We start from the raw sequence: 19,000 nt of genomic DNA on the forward strand, positions 1-19,000 counted from the left end.
AGCTACACGGAGCTACCTTGGCAAGCCTGGCAAGTTCTCAGTGAAACATGGGGTTGATTTATAGCCTGGCGCTTTACAAGTGGGTCCAACCCAGTGATGGAGGTTGTCCGTTGGCTGATATCCAGGGCCCAACATACACTGATTCAGGAAGACTGAACAGGAAGTCCATCTTCATTCTGCCCTGATATCCTAAGATGGTGGCCCAAGCCAACACAAGATCACAATGATCTCTCCTTTCCTTGAGTGCCTCTGACATTAAAAATCTGCCTCCCTCATCCTGGCAATTCACTAACTGCTGTGCTGTAGCATGACTTTAACTGTTTCACATGTGTGGGCCTCATACTCTGGCCTTTCCTTATTTTCTTATCTTTTCCTGTCCTATCCACTGTAGTGCAACACATACAGCCATTTTAGATGTAAGGTTTAGCTTCATCACAGTATGTAGGGATTCTAGGGTTCCAACCAGTCAAGGGTGACAGACTTAGAATTAGCCTTTACATTCTGGAGGGCAAAGGCCAAGCCTAATACTGTTCTTGTTACCCTTGAACACCCAGCAAGCATTTCACATTATAGATGCTCCATACTTGAATGAATGAACGATTGAAAGACTGGAGCCAATGCTCAAGTTTTGGGTTCAGTCTCACTCTTCTTGGGACAGTAAAGAGCTCTGCAATGAAAACAAGGAAAGGAGAAATTTGAACTGTCCCCATGACATCAGTGGCAGGCATACGTATGGTGACTCACTGGGATGTGGGAAGAAAATATTAGAACCTATCTCATTTTTTAAAAATCTCTATTTCTAATGTATTTTATATAACTTAATAGTATAGTAGTACTATATTTTACAGATAGCAGTTTTACATATTTTGGGGTAACATGCTTCAAAATGATGGGTGTGGATTCAAAAAATGTGAAGATTGCTGCTCTAGATAACCAATAGAATAACAGTGACAAAGGGATGTGCCAAAATGCTCATGGAAGGGTCAGTCCAGCCTGGGGTTTGCTTTGTTCATCTTTAAAGGTAAACAGAGAAGCCTGCCTGAAGCTTGAAAGAGAAGATATCAACTTGCCCTTTGAAGAAGCAAACTTTGCAGGCATCGCCTAATGTGACCCCCTATGTATGTGGCTGAGGGAACTGAGGCCAAGAGAAGTTAAGTGACTTGCTCAAAACAACGCAGATGGTTTGTGGCAGAGCTGGCCCTTGAACACAGGTATTCTAAGTCCAAATGCAGTGCTTCATCTCCTGTTAAAACACACTGCTTCTCTAATGTCCGTCTGTAAAGAGATTTTGGGGTGCATACAAAGAGACACCACAATTATCATATAGAAGCATGGAACTCTCTCAACTCTGGCAGTGACAGAAACATGTGATCAGGAGCTCTATGAGGTCACCATTGTCATCTTGTAGAGCTGAGTGTAGCCTACTGGTCAAGAGCACAGACCCTGAGCCAGACTCCTAGGTTTGAATCCCAACTAATCACTAGTTAGGGGATCATCAGCAAGTTATGTTAACGCTCTGTGCTTTGGTTTCTTTGTTTGTAAAATGAGGGTACTACTTGAACCCCACAAAGCTGTTGAGATTTTTCACGCTTAGTACAGTGCCTGATGCATAATAGGCACTCGATATTATTATTATAATCACTAGCAAAGGCAACATAAAACAGGTATTTATTTCCATAGTGCTGTTTATTACTTTAAATCATTTGCTATTTTCTCTTACCACCTAGCAAAGAATTACAGATAGCCATTTCTAACTATAAGGCACTCTGATAAATGGGGGGCTCACCTGATGCTACTCAGAAGCCTAGTGTACCAAAGAAATCTCTCCCAGGTTGTGAGGTGGGAAATCCAAACCAGACCTGGCCAGCCAGATATGAGGATGGTTAAGCTTATTATAAAGTTCCCATTGCCTAAGAAATTTAGGGCTATCCCCACCCAAAGGTGATTCCCCTCAAAGAGATCAAAGTCCAAGTTCTCTAGTCTCATCTCCATCCCCCTCTAACCTATAAATTGCTGCCTGAGAAATCTCTTTGAACCACAAATGATCCTATCACCTTGCTGTTTCAGTAGCTTCCCATCATCCTCAGGAAAGAATTCAAACTGACTAGCATGAGGGATAAGACCTTTCACAGTCTGGCCCCTGCCTACCTCTACAGACCAACCTCTCGCCACTCCCTTCCATGCCAGCCATCATGGACCTCCCACGAGTCTCCCCAGGCACCCTGCCTCTAGTCCATTACAGGGGTCTTTCCTGGGCCAGGAGCACTTTCCCCTCCACTTTCTCCTCTTGGGAACTGCTAATGATGCTTCAAGACCCAGCTCAAGTGTCTCCTCCCTGAAAAGCCTTCCTAGGGAGCTCCCATCCCCAAACCAGGACTGCTCCGTACTTCCCCAGCAAAATCCGGAACCTAGAGCTCTAACAGCGGCACACTGTGTGTACTCACACACCACAATTCCCCCACCACCTGACTGTGAGCTTCCCAAAGAGCAGGGACAGGAGCTTTTGTCTCTGTATCCCTTGCCTCTGCCTAGCACAGGACCTGGTAGACAGCAGGCACTAACAAATATCCTTATTGTAAATCAGACTAAACAACTTCAGTCACCACTTGTGTGAATGTGAGAGATTTCTCCCTCGAAAGCAGAGCTATCAGGCTCCTGGTTTTTCCTTTCTGACACTTGCCCTGCACTGCCTGTTGTTATTTATCACACACGGTCAGTGCAGGTACATAGTTAAAGCTGACTGCACTTTGAAGGAATTTTGGAACATACATGATATATCAGTGAGAAAAATCACAATGGCAGTTTCATGCTTCCTTTGGGTGAATATAGGTCTAAAGTTTTAAATAATTCTTTGATTGCCCCCCATTGTAGCTATAGGTACCTCATTCATTCATCAAATATTTAATGAGTAACTACTCTTACCAGGCACTATTCTAGGTCTGGGGCTCCAGCAGTGAACGAAAGAGACAAAGATTCCTGTCCTCAAGGAGCTTATATTCTAATGACCCTAAGATAGCATTTTCTTGCTGATTCATCTTAATTTTGTACTATCACATCAAAGTGCAAGCTATTTCCCTTGGTTCCAGTCTGGTCTCTGAAGGAGAAAGGAGGTTCTTCCTGGCTGGGCCTTGGATCCACCCCATGGACTTTGGCAGCCACTTATTCACTGATGCTTGTTTCCTGAGCTATACCTTTAAAGATGGCAATTATTTATTCTATCGCTGGTCTAGAGTTCTCTTGGGGGCATGTTCTCCTCGTCGTTCAACTCAGAAGCAATTTATTTTGGCACTTTTCTAGCCTCCTTTATCTATATACTATATCTAAAAACAAAACAATGTTTGTCTCCTTAATCCCTGGCCCACTGGGGTATCATCCATCCTCTATGGCTGGAAGTAATATTCCCAGGAACTTAGAGTCTCGTAGCTGCTTTTACGGGCCTATTAGATAGAAGCATGGTTAAGAAAAATCAACATCAGAACCTAAAAAGGCCTCCCTGTCTTCTATTAAAACACAGGAAGCACCCCCAAAACACACACACACACACACACACACACACACTTGCACTTATCCCGTAAAATGCAGGCCCTTTCTTGACGGTAGCAAGTGATTTTGCCCCAGCATATCATAAACTATGGAAAGGATGTAACTTACAGCTATAGAGTTCTCCACGGCACGTATTTCAGTTATCCAGCTGCCATCTTGGCTTCTCTGGCTTCTCTTGTCTTAAGCAGGGGTAAAGGATGGCTGGCCATGGGATACAATCTGTGCTAATGTGGCTGTCATACGTCCCTGAATAGGAGATGACTTATACACAGGTAAATTTATGTCTCATAGGTCATCAGATAATAATTGTTTAGAGTAGGTAGTAGATTCTGGATAAACAGAATAGACCTCTCTCTCCCCTGAAGAGAAACTCTAGGGCTGACTGTGGGTATAAAGAAAATTAGATCAAAGAATAGCCAGATGGTTATGTGGGACTAGAAAGAAAATGTTTTCAAATTAAAAAAAAAAAAAATCCAGCATATTGGCTTGAAGGCATGGACTAGCAATGGGTAGATAATATCAAAAATTTGACCTGAAAGAAGGGCAGAACACTGAGAATGGACACAACTGAAGGGATCGACAGAGATACACAGACAAACTTAGCAAACTTATTAATAATATCTGCTCAGTCAGACAAAGTCCTTTAACTAGAGGTTAAGTTGGAGTACTCACTTCATAGGTACTCCCTTCTAAAGGAATCTGCCCTTCACACATACCCCCTTGTAAGGGAAAAATTCCCCCTATCCATGAGCTCTACTGAAAGGATAGGTGTACTGGCCATGTTCTTTACCATATGACTTCTTGGCCATGCCTGATTGGACAAAAGGACAACCCATCCTCAGAATTACCAGGTGTAAAAAGGTAAATTGGGCCAATTAGATCATAAGGTCAAGGGTCAGTGCCATGGAAAGCCCAGGCAGATGTGAGAAAAATGAGGAGAATGACCTAAGTTTCAAACTTTCCAACTCCCAAGTGATCTGGCTGTATTTTAATTCCTATTAGCACATAGCCATGACAATCCCAATTGTATCCCTCTAGAAGAACTCAGTGGATAAAAATATAAGTTCCAAAGCCAGACTCCCTGGGTTGGAATTCTGGTTCTGCCAGTAATTGTGTTGCTTTCTAAGCCTCAGTTCCTTCATTTATAAAATGGGATAATGATTACCACCCATCTCAGAGGATTGTTGTGAGGATTAAATGCAATAATGGATAAACAATGCACACAGTATATGGTCCGTAAATGTTAGCTGCTGTTATTAATAGGCCTGACTTTTTTTTAAGCGAACTTGAGTGGCTTCTGTTTCTTGCTACCAAAGGAGACCGGAAACAGTCTAGTAACTACTCTATCCCAGAGCTGAGACAAAGCCTGCAGAAAACAACACTAGTGACCCGATGGAGGCATATGGCTACCATGAGTCCTGATGGCACACCTTCCACATGCCTACCTCCTCCCTTAGGAGATTGTCTCCTTGAAAGCTCAGGAGACACATTCATCTTGGTAGTTCTGGTGCCTAACACAGATAACAGACTCAATGAATAAAGCAGTAGTTCTCAAAGTGTGGTCCCTAGAACAGCAGTATCAACAACTCCTGAGAATTTGTTAGAAATACTAATTCTCTGACCCCACCCCAGACTGACTGAGACTCTGGGAGTGTGAGCCCAGCAGTATGTGTAACAATAACCCCTCTAGGTGAGAGAACCACTGGAAAAAAGGTTCTGTTGGGGAAATACAACCACCCCATATCCTTGACTGAAGAACAGCCCTACTCTATCTCAGGAGATCATCCATCTTCTTTGACTGAGCAAGTGGCTTTGGAAGGGATGCACATGGAACTATACGGGAGGAAGGAAAAACATTCCTAGCCAGTCAAATAAGCCTCATCAATCATGTTGATCAAGGAAATGATGTGTTGCCAATGAATTATCCTCACATTCTTCTCACAGGGGCTTTAGGAAAAATCATAAACTCCTCAATATGGCATGCCAGATGTCCATGATCCACCCTGCCCACTTCTTAAGTTTCGTCCCTTGCCATTCTCCTACGTGGCCCCTCCACTCCCAGTCATAAGGAATGATTGGCAGTTCTTCAAGTGACCATGCTCTTGCCATCTTTGGTAATGATATAGCCTCTATCTAGAATGTCATTCTTCCGTCTCTGTATCCTAGCACTAAGTATAGTTCCTGGTGCATAATGGGTGCCACATTTCCCTAAATATTTGATGAGTTCATCGTTTCCTTTCCTCCAATCTCCCCGTCCCTAAGCCATCCTACACATCCCATCTAGATAGTCTTCAGAGTGCATAGTTGTGAGCATTTTAGCATAAAATCTAAATTCAGTCTGGCATTAAGTCTGGCCCTAACCTACTTCTAGATTTATTGTACATGACCTCCCTACACTTACCCCAAACCCCAGGTAAATGGGGCTCCTTTGTCCCCTTCCCAACACATCCTGCATTTCCCTACAACACAGATCCCATATTTATTGAGTATCCTCCAGAAATTAGTGGATACAGGAGTGATGAAGACAAAGTCGTTGTCCTTGAGGAGATTATATGAAAGCAAAGGAGGCAGACGATAAACCCATAAACAAATAAATTTATAATACAAGGTCAGGTAGTGATAAGGGCAATGAAGAAAAATAAAGCAGGCTTAGGGGATAGAGAAGGATGGGATGGGGGTGAGGATTCCATCTCAGATAGAGAGGTGAAGGAAGACTTCTCTGAGAAGATGACACTTGAGCAAGACTGAATGCAGTGAGGGAGGAGGCCAAAAGAAGATCTGGACAAGAGTTCCAGTCAGTGGGAATAGCAAGTGCAAAAGCCCAGCGGCAGAAGCACTGGTGAGTTTGAGGAACAAGACAGCGGGCTGTGTGGCTAGAACAGACTTTGAGAGGGGCATAATGACAGGAGATAAGGGCAGACATGGCCCATTTTGAACTTAATGTCTTAGTTCATAGCATTTCCTGATCTTCGCTCCTCTCTGCCTACTGAAATCCTAACCAACCCTCAAGGCCCATCTGTTACATCCCTCCCTGGACGCTTCAGATTCTCCTCTGCTAAAAGAGATGTTCCCCTCTTCCTCAATCTCGGAGCCTTTGGTGCATACCAGACTTTACTGAAAACACCACACACATTCTACCCAATACTATTCTCCTTCAGAATTATTCTCAAACTACAATGTAAATATCCTGAGGGCAGGGACCAAATCTTGTTCATTTCTGAGTTTCCTGTAACATTAAGATAGTGCATATAGTAGGGGCTCTACCACTCATGAAATCACCAGGTTGAAAGGCACTTGAAGGTTTCTTCATCTACCCAAAAAGGTTTTTTTGGAGGGACCACAGCTCTAAAACTATGCTAATATATGCAGGAATGCAGCTAATGCATAGGAAATGTCAGTAGGACTGAATGAAATACAGTTTAACCCAACTAGTATTTATTGAGTGGCTCATCAGAAAAATGAAGAAAAGCAAAGCCCTCAGAGAGATCTGAACCTAGGTCAGAGCTCAGCTGGAACATCCTTGGGCCAGACCCCCTGGCCAGACCTTGTTACAATCCTCCCCAAATCCTGGTAAACATCACAAATGCATTCTGAAAATTTTTCATGCCACATTGTAACACAAACTAAGTTATCTCCTGGGCACCACTCCTAGAAACCAGCCCTTCTTCCCTTCTTTATGAGCTTTGACCTAGAGACCTCTCGTATTTGGTGTAGAATTCTCTTCAGTGATGGTAGACAAGGATCTCTTCTCAGAGAACCTTACAACTTGAAGCCCTCCGGGATCACACCACATCGTGGCATCCCATTCTCTGGGCTTTTGGCTCCATCATCTCTGTAGTTGAAGCAATTGACAAAACTGGTTTTGGTGGTCTCATCCCTTCTACCTTCATGACGCTGAGATGTTAACAGGAATGTGTGCAGATATGGGAAATTAGCCAGTAAATCCAAAACAGTGAAAAGGTCTGAGGGTAAGGGAAAAATACTTTCAAAACGAACCACCTCAAAGACTGCTTCCCAAAGAAAACTCTCTGGCTCTCACCTAATTGGATCTTAATGCACCTCGTGCTTCAAACATGTCTCTCTCTGGCCAAGTATCACTAGCAAAACAGAGCTCCTGACCAAGAAGTACTTCCTGGTGGTTGACTTCAACGTTCCCTTTCTCCTTTGATCCCTCAGCTGTGACTCTATTGCCCCGGGGCCTCCCTGCTGAAACTCCTCAACAAGCCCTTCTCCCTTTTGAGATTTACAGCTTTCAGACATGTGTAGGCTGTGCCCACCCCCTTTCAGCTCTAGTCGCTCCCACTTCACATAATATTTAGGCTTTCTTTAGCTAAACACCACAGGTTTTTGGTGCTTTTCATCTTTTTCTATAAATTAGGTCTTTCATGGCATCTGAACAGTTGCTGGAAGTAATATATACCCAGCTTAGTGCCATGGATTCTTGAAAACTAGGGAGAGTGGAGCGTGGGTATGTGTGTGTCCGCTTGTGAATAGAAGCATGTGAAGTTATGTGTGTTGATACACGTCTGTGGCTTTAGAATCAAAAATTGAAAGGTCACCGAGACACTTAAACATTTTTATCCAAAACTCACTCCTAAGAGGCAGCAGTGTCCAAATCTAGGATTTCACAGGAGGGGCTCTGACTTCTGTTCCCGGCACACTACCTCTCACTCACTGTGTGGCCTTTGAGCAATTCCCTTCTCTCCTTCATGCTTCAGTTGCTTGAGGTGGATTAAGTGATTCATCATTTTAAGACATTTTAAAATACGATGGAAATGCTAATGTTAACAATGTTGATCACAGTTGTTAATATTAACTTGGCAGTCACATGGTGACACTTTATGTTTTCAAAGCACTAATTATAGTCAACCTGCACCATACCCCTGAGAGGTGGATTTTTAAAGCTGCTCCACCCATATTCACTTGTACATGGTCAAACCAGTGAACATGTAGTTTGGGGTTGGGCTGTGGAGGACCTTGGAGCTCAAGTGTGGAGAGAGTTCTGCTAACTTGACCAACCCAGCCCAAAGTTTGTGGTTAATGGATTACAAATTTGGGTAATGCTGGACAATAAATTACAACTACAATAATAAAGCTGAAAGGAGACACAATTTAAGCAGAAACTCCAGTGTTTTTTATCGGAAATGAAAGAAACCATTGATCATAGCAACTGTCTGAGATTAGCAGGGAGCCACATTTTCAAACATCCTGCAGTAAATCCAGAGCAGATCCAGCTGGAAAGCAAGAGTGGAAATAAAACTTGAAAATTCATACCATGCTTTGAAGTCTGCTTTTTTCACAACCTTGAGTCCCTGATTTGCTCCAACCATTCTGAGCTGTTCTTACTTGTTGAATTTATTTTAAAAGAGACACAAGCCACGTACTTGCATATAATCTTTCAAATGGACTCCAGCTTTTTGCAGGGATGGTTTGTTAGAGAATATGAATCCCCAAATACTTTCTCGTGCACATGAAATCAGCCATCAATTCAACCGAAATAAAAAGGCTTCCAATACTAAAACTAGAAACCATTCTTGGTTCTAGTAAGTACTGCTTTTCCTCTTGTGTCCTTTTGTTGACCCATCCATGAACTTGTAATTTTTAGTTTTTAAGTGCTATTATCTACCAAAAACTATTAATGCAGATAAAAGTACCCTAACATGCCAGATGCTGGGAATGCCAGGATGGCAGCCTAATAATGTCTTCCTTTCCAGGAAGCCATCTGGGGCTCCTGAAATGGGCTGTGTCACCACACCGAAGTAACTGCTATCCCATTAAATCATCAGAGGAAAGAAAGCCAATGGTCTAGGTTGAGCAGAGCATCAATCTTGCACAGGGCCGCCTGTCCCCTGTATGTCAATCTCACCTACCAACTATGCCTAGGTAGATAGGGGCTTAGCAAGTTCTTCTGCTCAAATCACAGGTGACTTCAGAATAGGATACAGTGTCTTAGGCCAGCTAGACTAATAGATCCTTTCTCTACTGATCACTATGGGGAAAAGGGATGTTCCCTATAACTCAGATCCAATCAACCTTAGTATCTTCTATGACTACCAGGCAGAACTGGCAAGGGTATCTAAGAAACATGTCCTTGGCCACAGAACAGTCACAATAATCAAGTCGACAACCAGTCACTAAACTCTGTAATAACCTAGATGCCTGAGTTTCTGTCAACAAAACAAAAAACTAAAGAAGAAAATACTTTGACTCACAGAACCTGGTAGAGAACACTGTAGATTATAAAACCAAAAATCCTAATTTCTGCCCTTAGGTTCACAGTATAACTGGTCAATTTGCATAAGTCTTGAAAGTTTCATTCTCCCACCTGAATGAAATAATGTTTGTGAAAGGCAGGCTGAAAATTGACAAGCACACTGCACATATGAGGAGTTAACTAAATAGGGAAAATTCAATTTGCCCTCTCATTCCTTCTCAAGACACAGAGCCATGGGGCAAGAGCAAAGTTGGGAGAGCCCTTGGTCTTTGGGGTCCACTTATCCCTTCTTTGGCTCTCCTGCCTGGGAGCTAGATAATTCAGAGTGGAATGAAACCTCAATGAAGGGAATCACACCGTGGACCCAAGCAGTGAACATGGGTCTACATAATCCAAGCAACAACTCAACCACAAATTTAATAAGGAAAAAACCCAGCAACACAAAAACAAAGAACTCTCAACTTTACAAACACTGGGAGGGCAACAGCTGGTCAGCCGAGATTAAAGGAGCGTGAGAGAGCGCCTCCCCATCTCCTGACTTCTCCTCCCCCCTAGAGGTCCCTGCAGCTAGCCAGGCTCGCTTTTTTATAGCCCTGTGTAGATGACCTTGTTCCAGCTAAGATAGGGGCTCTTTTGATCTCAGCAGGGGGATGCTCTGGGCCTGCAGCTGGCAGATATTAATAGTACAGGATCCACTGGGGTGGAAGAGATCTCTCAGTTGGGCCAGGTCACTTGAATTCCCTGCTCTGCGTCAGAGCAGAAGGGATTTCATTTCCCCGAATCAGCCCCTGCTGGGTACTTCTCTCAGGTCAACTCAGATCATTTTATTGCTGGCTGCTCTGGGCCGCTTGTTCTCACCCCACAACTGTTTTCAAGCGAGCACCGTTTAAGCAGTGCCCTCTTCTCTGCAGCTGAAATCTATTACAAGACAGGGTGGACCCTGGGCTCACCCCATCACAGTGTGTTTCTCACTCTCACTGGTTTGCACACATTACTTCTTGTGTACACACTTGTGTGGGAGAGAGGCAGAGAGGGCAAGAGACAGACAGACAAGACCTGAAGTGTTTACAGAGTGAGCAAGAGACAGCAATATGGGGAGAAGAGGCTGTTACAGGTATGCTAAAGTATCAGGGCTAAGATTTCTGAAGATCCTTTCTATTACGTTTAATCTAGGACCATAGGTCATTCTTCCTACTCTATAAATCAGGATTTTAAAACTCCATCAATGAGTGAACCCTCCTGAGCTTCAGACCCACATCATGATCTTACAATGCTAGAGCTGGAAGAGACTTTAGCAATCTCATATTCATCTAACTTGTCATTTAGCAGAAAAAAACTGAGGCCCAAAGTGATTAAAAGACCTGCCCAAGATCACAGAGCTAATAACACAATGGCAAAGCTGATACAACAAATGCTTGGAACAACAACAAAGCAACTGATACATATTAATCATAGTAACAATAATAACCATTGCAATGATCTGAAGAGGTATAAATGTTCTAAGAAATTTGTCCATTTTAATTCACTGGTAAGGAACTTCATTACAGACTTAGGGAAAAATATTTCTATAGCTTTTTTACCTGCTCAGCTATGTAAGGAAAAGATCTAGAAAAATCCATTGTTTCCATTCTCCCTTGGATTTCATAATAAGAAAAAGGTGTCTAAGGATGAGCTGGTAACTCTCCTCTTGCCATGAACACCACATTTCCTTGAAGTGGTTATACTGGAGCCCCAAAGCAATTTCCTCTGTATCTGTTTTATTCCTCTTCTTTGCTTAAGATTAACCAGGAAGCCAAGACAAAGCAAAGTAGTATTACTTATTGGTATTCAAATAAGGAAACAAGCTCAGGAAACATTCCTCAGAGCTAAATAAATATGTGTGTGTGTGAAATAATAACAATTTTTAATGATGTTTGTTCATAGGTGCTTTATGTGATTCTCATGGTTACTGTTCTTACAAAGTATTTACTATGATATTCATTCAGCATTTATTTACAGCCTACTATGTGCCTAGAACTTTGCTAGTCACTCAGGCACAACAAAGATACAAAAAGAAGACAACTTAGCTAGTGTCTTTAAAAAATCTGCCCATCGTACATAAAGAAATGGAAAGATATCCCATGCACGTGGATTGGAAGAATAAACATAGTTAAAATGTCTATATTACCTAAAGCAATCTACAGATTCAATGCAATCCCAATCAGAATCCCAATGACATTCTTCACAGAAATAGAAAAAAGAATACTAAAATTTATATGGGGCAACAAAAGACCCCGAATAGCTAAAGAAATCCTAAAGAAAAAGAACAAAGCAGGAGGCATCACAATTCCTGACTTCAAAACATACTAGAAAGCAATAGTAATCAAAACAGCATGGTACTGGTACAAAAACAGACAGACAGATCAATGGAACAGAATTGAAAGCCCAGAAATAAAACCACACATATACGGACAGCTAATTTTCGACAAAGGTGCTAAGAACATGCAATGGAGAAAGGAAAGTCTCTTCAATAAATGGTGTTGGGAAAACTGGACAGCCACATGCAAAAGAATGAAAGTGGACCATGTGCTATCGCCATTCACAAAAATTAACTCAAAATGGATCAAAGACCTGAAGGTGAGACCTGAAACTATAAAACTCATAGAAGAAAATATAGGCAACACACTATTTGACATTGGCCATAAAGGAATCTTTTCGGATGACATGCCTACCCAGACTAGGGAAACTAAAGAAAAAATAAACAAGTGGGACTTTATCAGATTAAAGAGCTTCTATAAGACAAATGAAACCAGAATCAAGATGAACAAACAACCAACCAGCTGGGAGAGAATATTTGCAAAACATACATCTGACAAGGGGTTGATCTCCATAATATATAAAGAACTCACACAATTGAACAACAAAAAAACAAACAACCTGATCAAAAAATGGGCAGAGGAAATGAACAGACACTTCTCCAAGGAAGATATACAGATGGCCAATAGGCACATGAAAAGATGTTCAACATCACTAATCATCAGGGAAATGCAAATCAAAACAACACTAAGATACCACCTCACGCCTGTTAGAATGGCTATAATCACCAAGACAAAAAACAACAAATGTTGGAGAGGATGTGGAGAAACAGGAACCCTCATACACAGCTGGTGGGAATGCAAATTGGTACAGCCTCTATGGAAAACGGTATGGAGATTCCTCAAAGAATTAAAAATAGAGATGCCCTATGATCCAGCCATCCCACTACTGGGAATCTATCCAACGCACCTGAAATCAACAATCCAAAGAGGCTTATGCACCCCTATGTTCATTGCAGCATTATTCACCATAGCCAAGAAGTGGAAGCAACCTAAGTGTCCCTCGACTGACGACTGGATTAAGAAAATGTGGTATATATATACAATGGAATACTACTCAGCCATAAAAAAGACAAAATCGTCCCATTTGCAACAACATGGATGGGCCTGGAGCGTATTATGTTAAGTGAAATAAGCCAGAAAGAGAAAGACAAACACTGTATGATCTCACTCATATGTGGAATATAAACCAACACATGGACAGAGAAAACTGGACTGTGGTTACCAGGGCAGTGGGGGTGGGGGGTGGGCACAAGGGGTGAAGGGAGTCATATATGTGGTGATGGACAAACAAAAATGTACAACCCAAAATTTCACAATGTTAGAAACCATTAAAACATCAATAAAAAAAAAAAAATCTGCCCATCGAGTTGGGAAACCATGAAAAGTTAAATTAATTTTTCTAGACCTTTTCTTTATATAGCTGAGCAGGTCGAGGGGCCACAGAGGAGGAAGAGAGAGTGAGACCAATGTGGACTGGAACAGGCAAGGAGGTTTTGTGGAAGAGGTGGTCTTTAAATAAACCTCGAAGGAGTGGGAGGATTTGGGAAGAAAAGAAGTGATAGAAGTGAAAGAGGGAAATGCTATTCTAGATAGGGGGAGCTGTCTCTGCAGAGGCTTGGAGGCAGGAGGGGAAAGCAGCAGGCAGAAAGGCAGCACGCTTGGTGTAGGAGCTTTACCAGAGGTATTGGTAAGAACTGAGGTTGAACAGGAGGGAAAGGACCGACTACGAAGAGTTAAGAAGCATCAACTTTATCTAGTGGTGTTTTGGAAACTGATCCGTGCAAAAGAAAAGAAAAAAACCTGATTTTTAACATTTGCTGATTTCCATGGTGTAAATACTTCCACCCTGGCTGATTTCAAGCTAACAAACCACAAATTCCTGAATATTTTAAAGTTGGCTTATTGATTTTAGCCCATTCTCAGAAAACGGGCTGAAACAATTCCAAGATTTCTGAGCATAAGAGTGACATGGTCAAAGGAAGCCAGGTAGGGAAAGTTCAGTTTGGTAGTGGCAGAATGGAAAGGGTAGAGGCTTGTATTGAGAAAGCTACTTTGGAATTTATTAAAATAATCTAATTGTGAGTTTAATAAGTCAGCTGATCACAATACAAATTACAAAAAAGAGGGGACAGAGGAAAGATATGTTTGGAAAGAAGCACTAAGAAGCCTTGATGATGAAAGAAGTGTAAGGAGGGAGGAACAATAAATGATTCAAGTTTTCAGTCCAGGTGACAGGGAGTGGTAATGTATCACTGAATGTGGAAATCGGGTACACAGAGCATTTTCTACTTTTCACTAATAAGTATTAGTTTTCACTCTGAAAAACACCACCGAGAAGCAAGAGAGGCAGGGGTGTGGTCCTTGCAATTTTTGAGTCCATAAACGAAGGTTGATCCATGGAAAACCACCAAGGCAGTGAGGAGCCTTCCTAGGCCTAGAAGATCCATATATTCTATCATGAATAGTTCTCAGAAAATGGAAAGTGCAGAGGGGCCTGGAGCAGCTATGCACATCTATCCAGGCCTACAACATTCTGCCCTGAAAGAAGTTAGACTACAACTAGCAGAACTCAGAAATGTCAAGTAAGAAATTTCAATAAAACCAGAAACCACCAACAGGCTCAGTGGTGTAATTCCCCTCGCTACGTAAACCAGAGCCAGCCTGACCTTTGCTCGCATTTGAGGGTGGAGAAAATTTTTCAGATTTACCAACGTGGAGAGTTTTTCTTAACCTTTCTGTAAAGCTGATTGGGAATGCCACATCTCCGGCACATGATACTGGCCTACGCTTTAAGCCAGTCCAAACGTACCCAGCACAAATAAAGGCTAAATTGCTATGAGACCACTGGTAAAGCCAACCTTTGGGCATTAGTATCAAAAGCAGTCATTTAGTAGTTCACCAGCCCTCATACTAAGGACTCAACCTACAGAGGAGCAACAGGCCTCCAGATGGAGGTGACGGATGCTTGTAAGGATGACTCACTCAGGTGAAAAAGGAAGCTCACTTATAGAGACAGGGCAAGAGACTCTCCAAATGTAAGAGGATCAAATGTAAGACTCTCCAAATGTAAGGGATCAGATGCTGGGAAAGGTGGTCAAGCTGAAATCCCCAGGCTCCGGCTGGGTTCACTGGTCAGGGCCTGTTGGCTGTGTCTCCCAGCTCTCAACAGGAGGCAGAGAGCCTGTGGGGCTGCACGTCAGTGTCAAGTTTCAGCCCCTCTAGGACAGATCTCTTACCTTCAGACTGGGACAAATCATCAGCTGGAGACACCAGGTCTGCCTGAGAAGCTAGGGCTCCGCTCAGATGGGTTGTAATTTGATTCGTCAAGATAACCTGTGAACAGACAGGGAGAAGGTGGGGGCAGGGAGAAGAGAGAAGACCAAATTAATTATTAGAGCTATCAAAAGACAGACTGTGGTTTAGGGGAAGGCTGATAAGTACACAGGTAGGAAAACCCCAGCTCTAACTTGCATCAATTTTATCTTTAGGCCAGAAGAGCTGGGAAAGCCTATAGGTCACTTAAAACAGAGAAAACTGAGGAAACAGGCTGACTTTTTTTCAGAGCTTAAACCACTAATCAATTCTTCCTAAATGCTGAGTAAATTGGGACTGAGAGGTGTTGTCATAGTAGCCAAATACCAGAAGGCTAACCAGAGAATCAAGATGCCTATGTACACATTTTATCAAACTAATTTTTCAGATTACATCCCCAACCCAAGATATTGCTAATGCTGAATAAAAGAATAATGTAAAATTTGGATATCTGTGGCTTCTTCCCTTGTTAACTGAAAAGTCAGAGTTTTATTTCCAAATTTGTGAAATTGGAATAAGATTCGTCTCTAAAAGAATAACACTCTTCTTTTAAATTAGTCGAATTCTAACAAAAAAATCCCAAAGTCTCACTATGTATTTAAAACACAAAATACTATAATCCTACCTATACAAAATGAAGTTCATAACACTTAAAATTCCTAAAAAGGATTAGAAAATTACCTAATTCAGGTGGTCCATTGCCATACAATATTTTCACATTTGGTTTAGTCAAGAAACTATTCTTTTCCTTAAAAATCCTCATTTATAACGTTTACTCTATTGTTTAGAAATATAAAGGAAGAATAAAATACAGATTCTCTCCTGGAAAATTGCAACATGACTAACAGCAATCATTTCCCAAGGTTTGGGTGTTCCCACCTTGGATAGAACCTGTGGGCATCGGGCCGGCCCTGTGGCTTAGCGGTTAAGTGCGCATGCTCCGCTGCTGGCAACAGGGTTAGGATCCCGGGCGCGCACCGACGCACCGCTTCTCCGGCCATGCTGAGGCCGCGTCCCACATACAGCAACTAGAAGGCTGTGCAACTATGACATACAACTATCTACTGGGGCTTTGGGGGAAAAAATTAAATAAAAAAAAAAAAAAAAAGAAAAGAACCTGTGAGCATCTTGATCCCTTGGAGGAAACATCCCTTTTGAAAAGGGTACTAGGCATTTAGTACCCAGAATATGCATCTGGCTGCACTGTCTTGGTCTGTCCCAAGGGTTAGCTATGGTTTTATTGCCACCTTGATTTGAACGGAAATGGAAATCACCTCCATTCTCTATTATCCAGCTTTTCAGCCACACCTCTGTCGCTGTCTCTCGAATGGACCAGTGACACGTTATAAATCCTATACTAATGGCAGCTTAATTGAGGGTGAGAGGGGAGCATGATGGCAAGGTCAGGTAGAGAAACGAAGTACTCGATTAGCAAAGACAACCTCTCCAAGGTCTCTGTGTGTCAACTAGGCTTGTGAGTCTCCAGCTGCTTTGCAGTGATGATCAGATATTACAGCATCCCGCTGACTATTTGCTAATCTTCTGCCCCATATTCATTTGTATTGCTATTTTCATCTGGACTGGTAAGAATCACATGTGATATGTCTTCAGTTAAAACGGCTTTACATGGTCAAACAACAGCCTGCTCTTTTAAGAAACACATCATTCATATCCAGGAGCATGAATAAGGAATTATGTTCATTTCTCTCTTTATAATCTAAGATATGGGATTTGGAGTTCAATAAAACGGAGTTCAAATTCTGACTCTGACACTGTGAACCTTGGGCAAGTTACTAAAACCTTTGAGCTTCATTTGTTCACAGGTAAAATAACACCTATCTTATAGAATTGTTATGAGAATTAAATGAGATAATCAATGTAAGATACTTAACATAGTGTCTGGCACATAGTAAATATTCAATAAATGGAAGCCATTGTTAATATTTCCTTCAGAATGATGCTATATAGGTTAATAAATTAGTATATGCCACATGCATCAATTGGATCTAATAATAGAACACTAAATCACAATTTTCTACATCAGGATATACTTCAATACTTGATCATTTCTACCAATCTTGGTCCTTCTTAAGTTTTACTTAATTGTGAGGAATTTGTATAAAAATTTTAGTAAGAAAAAGACAGTAATTATTTAAAGCAAGGCCAATAAGATATTGGAAATGTTCTGAAAATATTATGTGCTTTATCTACCAATGAAGAAAATAATGTATCTGTCTGTCCTAGTTAAAAAAAGAAAAAGGGAAGCTTCTGAGAGAGCTAAATAGGTAAGCTCTATATTTTAGGGGATTCTTCTAGAAGATGACTTAGTGAAAATGAACATAACTCTAATGATATAGTAACAATAATGAGCAAAAGAAATTATTGAATACCTACCATGCAAAGCATGTCACCACGCACACAGGGGGAAATGAGAGGTAAAGCACTGTGTTTCTTCTCTAGAAACTTGTAAGTTAAAGATAAGGCATTTACTAAAATGTTCAGACCCCTTTTTCTCAATTTTATTATTATTTCACTGGTCCTATAATGGGAGCTTGTACTGAGATGATGGTTTTATTGTACAGAACTAATAAAATGATACCCTGCAGAGCCTAAAACCAAACTACAGATGTACCTCAAAAGATATCCACCCCATTTCCACTTCCAATGGAAAAGGAGATGGAGAAGAAAACATTTTCACTAATGGCAGGAGAACAAGCTCCTGCGTGGTTTTGCTAACAATTCTCTCCCTTTTTATTATGAGTCTGAAAGCCAAATCACGGAAGGGATACACAGCAACCAAACTCAGGGGGTTGCTAATCACACCATCTTACGGAATTGTTGTGGTTTTCTAAATCCCTGTTCAGCAAAATGATAGAATGGAAACATTTCCAAATAGCATTGATTACAAATAATCACAACTTGGGCAGAAAGCTATAGATGTGTTGTCTTCTGAGGCAATCTGGAGACTTGAAAACTACAGTCTTAAAATAACTTATAAAATATTATTACAAATTATAACAGAGTCTTATATCTGGTTTCTGAAAATGAGTTCTGACTGACACTTCAGAGGGGCTTTCCTGCTGCTTGGCTCCATTGGAAAGACTGGGGCACTAAATTTGTGCAAGAGCAGTTTGCACAGTGATTAGGGTGAGGACTCTGGAGTCAGATCTGAGTTCAGATCCTGGGTTCTACCACTTACTAGCCATGTGACATCAGGCAAGTTTCATAACCTCTCTGGGAATGATAATACTTAACTCATAGGGTTTTGATTAGATTGGATAATGCATACAAAGCCCTTAGCATAGTGCCTGCCCAACCCTAAACCCTTAAATGTTAGCCCCCACCAGTGTCTTTAGTTCTCCTTTGCTGATTTGTACTTTGCTCATTTAGATAGAAAACTCACACCTGATTCCCTTTTGTACAGCGTATAGTCCACTGCTGACAAAGAACAATATTTGCTGTTGAATATGTTCAAAAAAGCAGTAAAAGTTTAATTGAAAGTGCATCCGCTATTTTGCCATTTCTCTAAAAGTATACTTATTTAAAACATACAACATACCCCCACTACCATCAA

The 19,000-nt window shown here is 41.5% G+C and overlaps 1 protein-coding gene across 3 annotated transcripts in view; it reads right to left on the reverse strand.

Moving 5' to 3' along the window:
- The window catches only part of RAD51B (RAD51 paralog B), a 579,835-nt gene that overhangs the window by 140,832 nt on the left and 420,003 nt on the right, over positions 1 to 19,000 (reverse strand). For all 3 annotated transcript variants that reach the window (XM_087448333.1, XM_087448336.1, XM_087448335.1), the window contains exon 8: positions 15,351 to 15,447. In XM_087448333.1, coding sequence (XP_087304459.1) covers positions 15,351 to 15,447 — 97 coding nt within the window. The remainder of the gene's footprint in view (positions 1 to 15,350; positions 15,448 to 19,000) is intronic.

Source organism: Ceratotherium simum, chromosome 24 (genome assembly GCF_057802395.1).
Source record: "Ceratotherium simum simum isolate JZ-2026a chromosome 24, ASM5780239v1, whole genome shotgun sequence".
Lineage (NCBI taxonomy): Eukaryota > Metazoa > Chordata > Mammalia > Perissodactyla > Rhinocerotidae > Ceratotherium > Ceratotherium simum.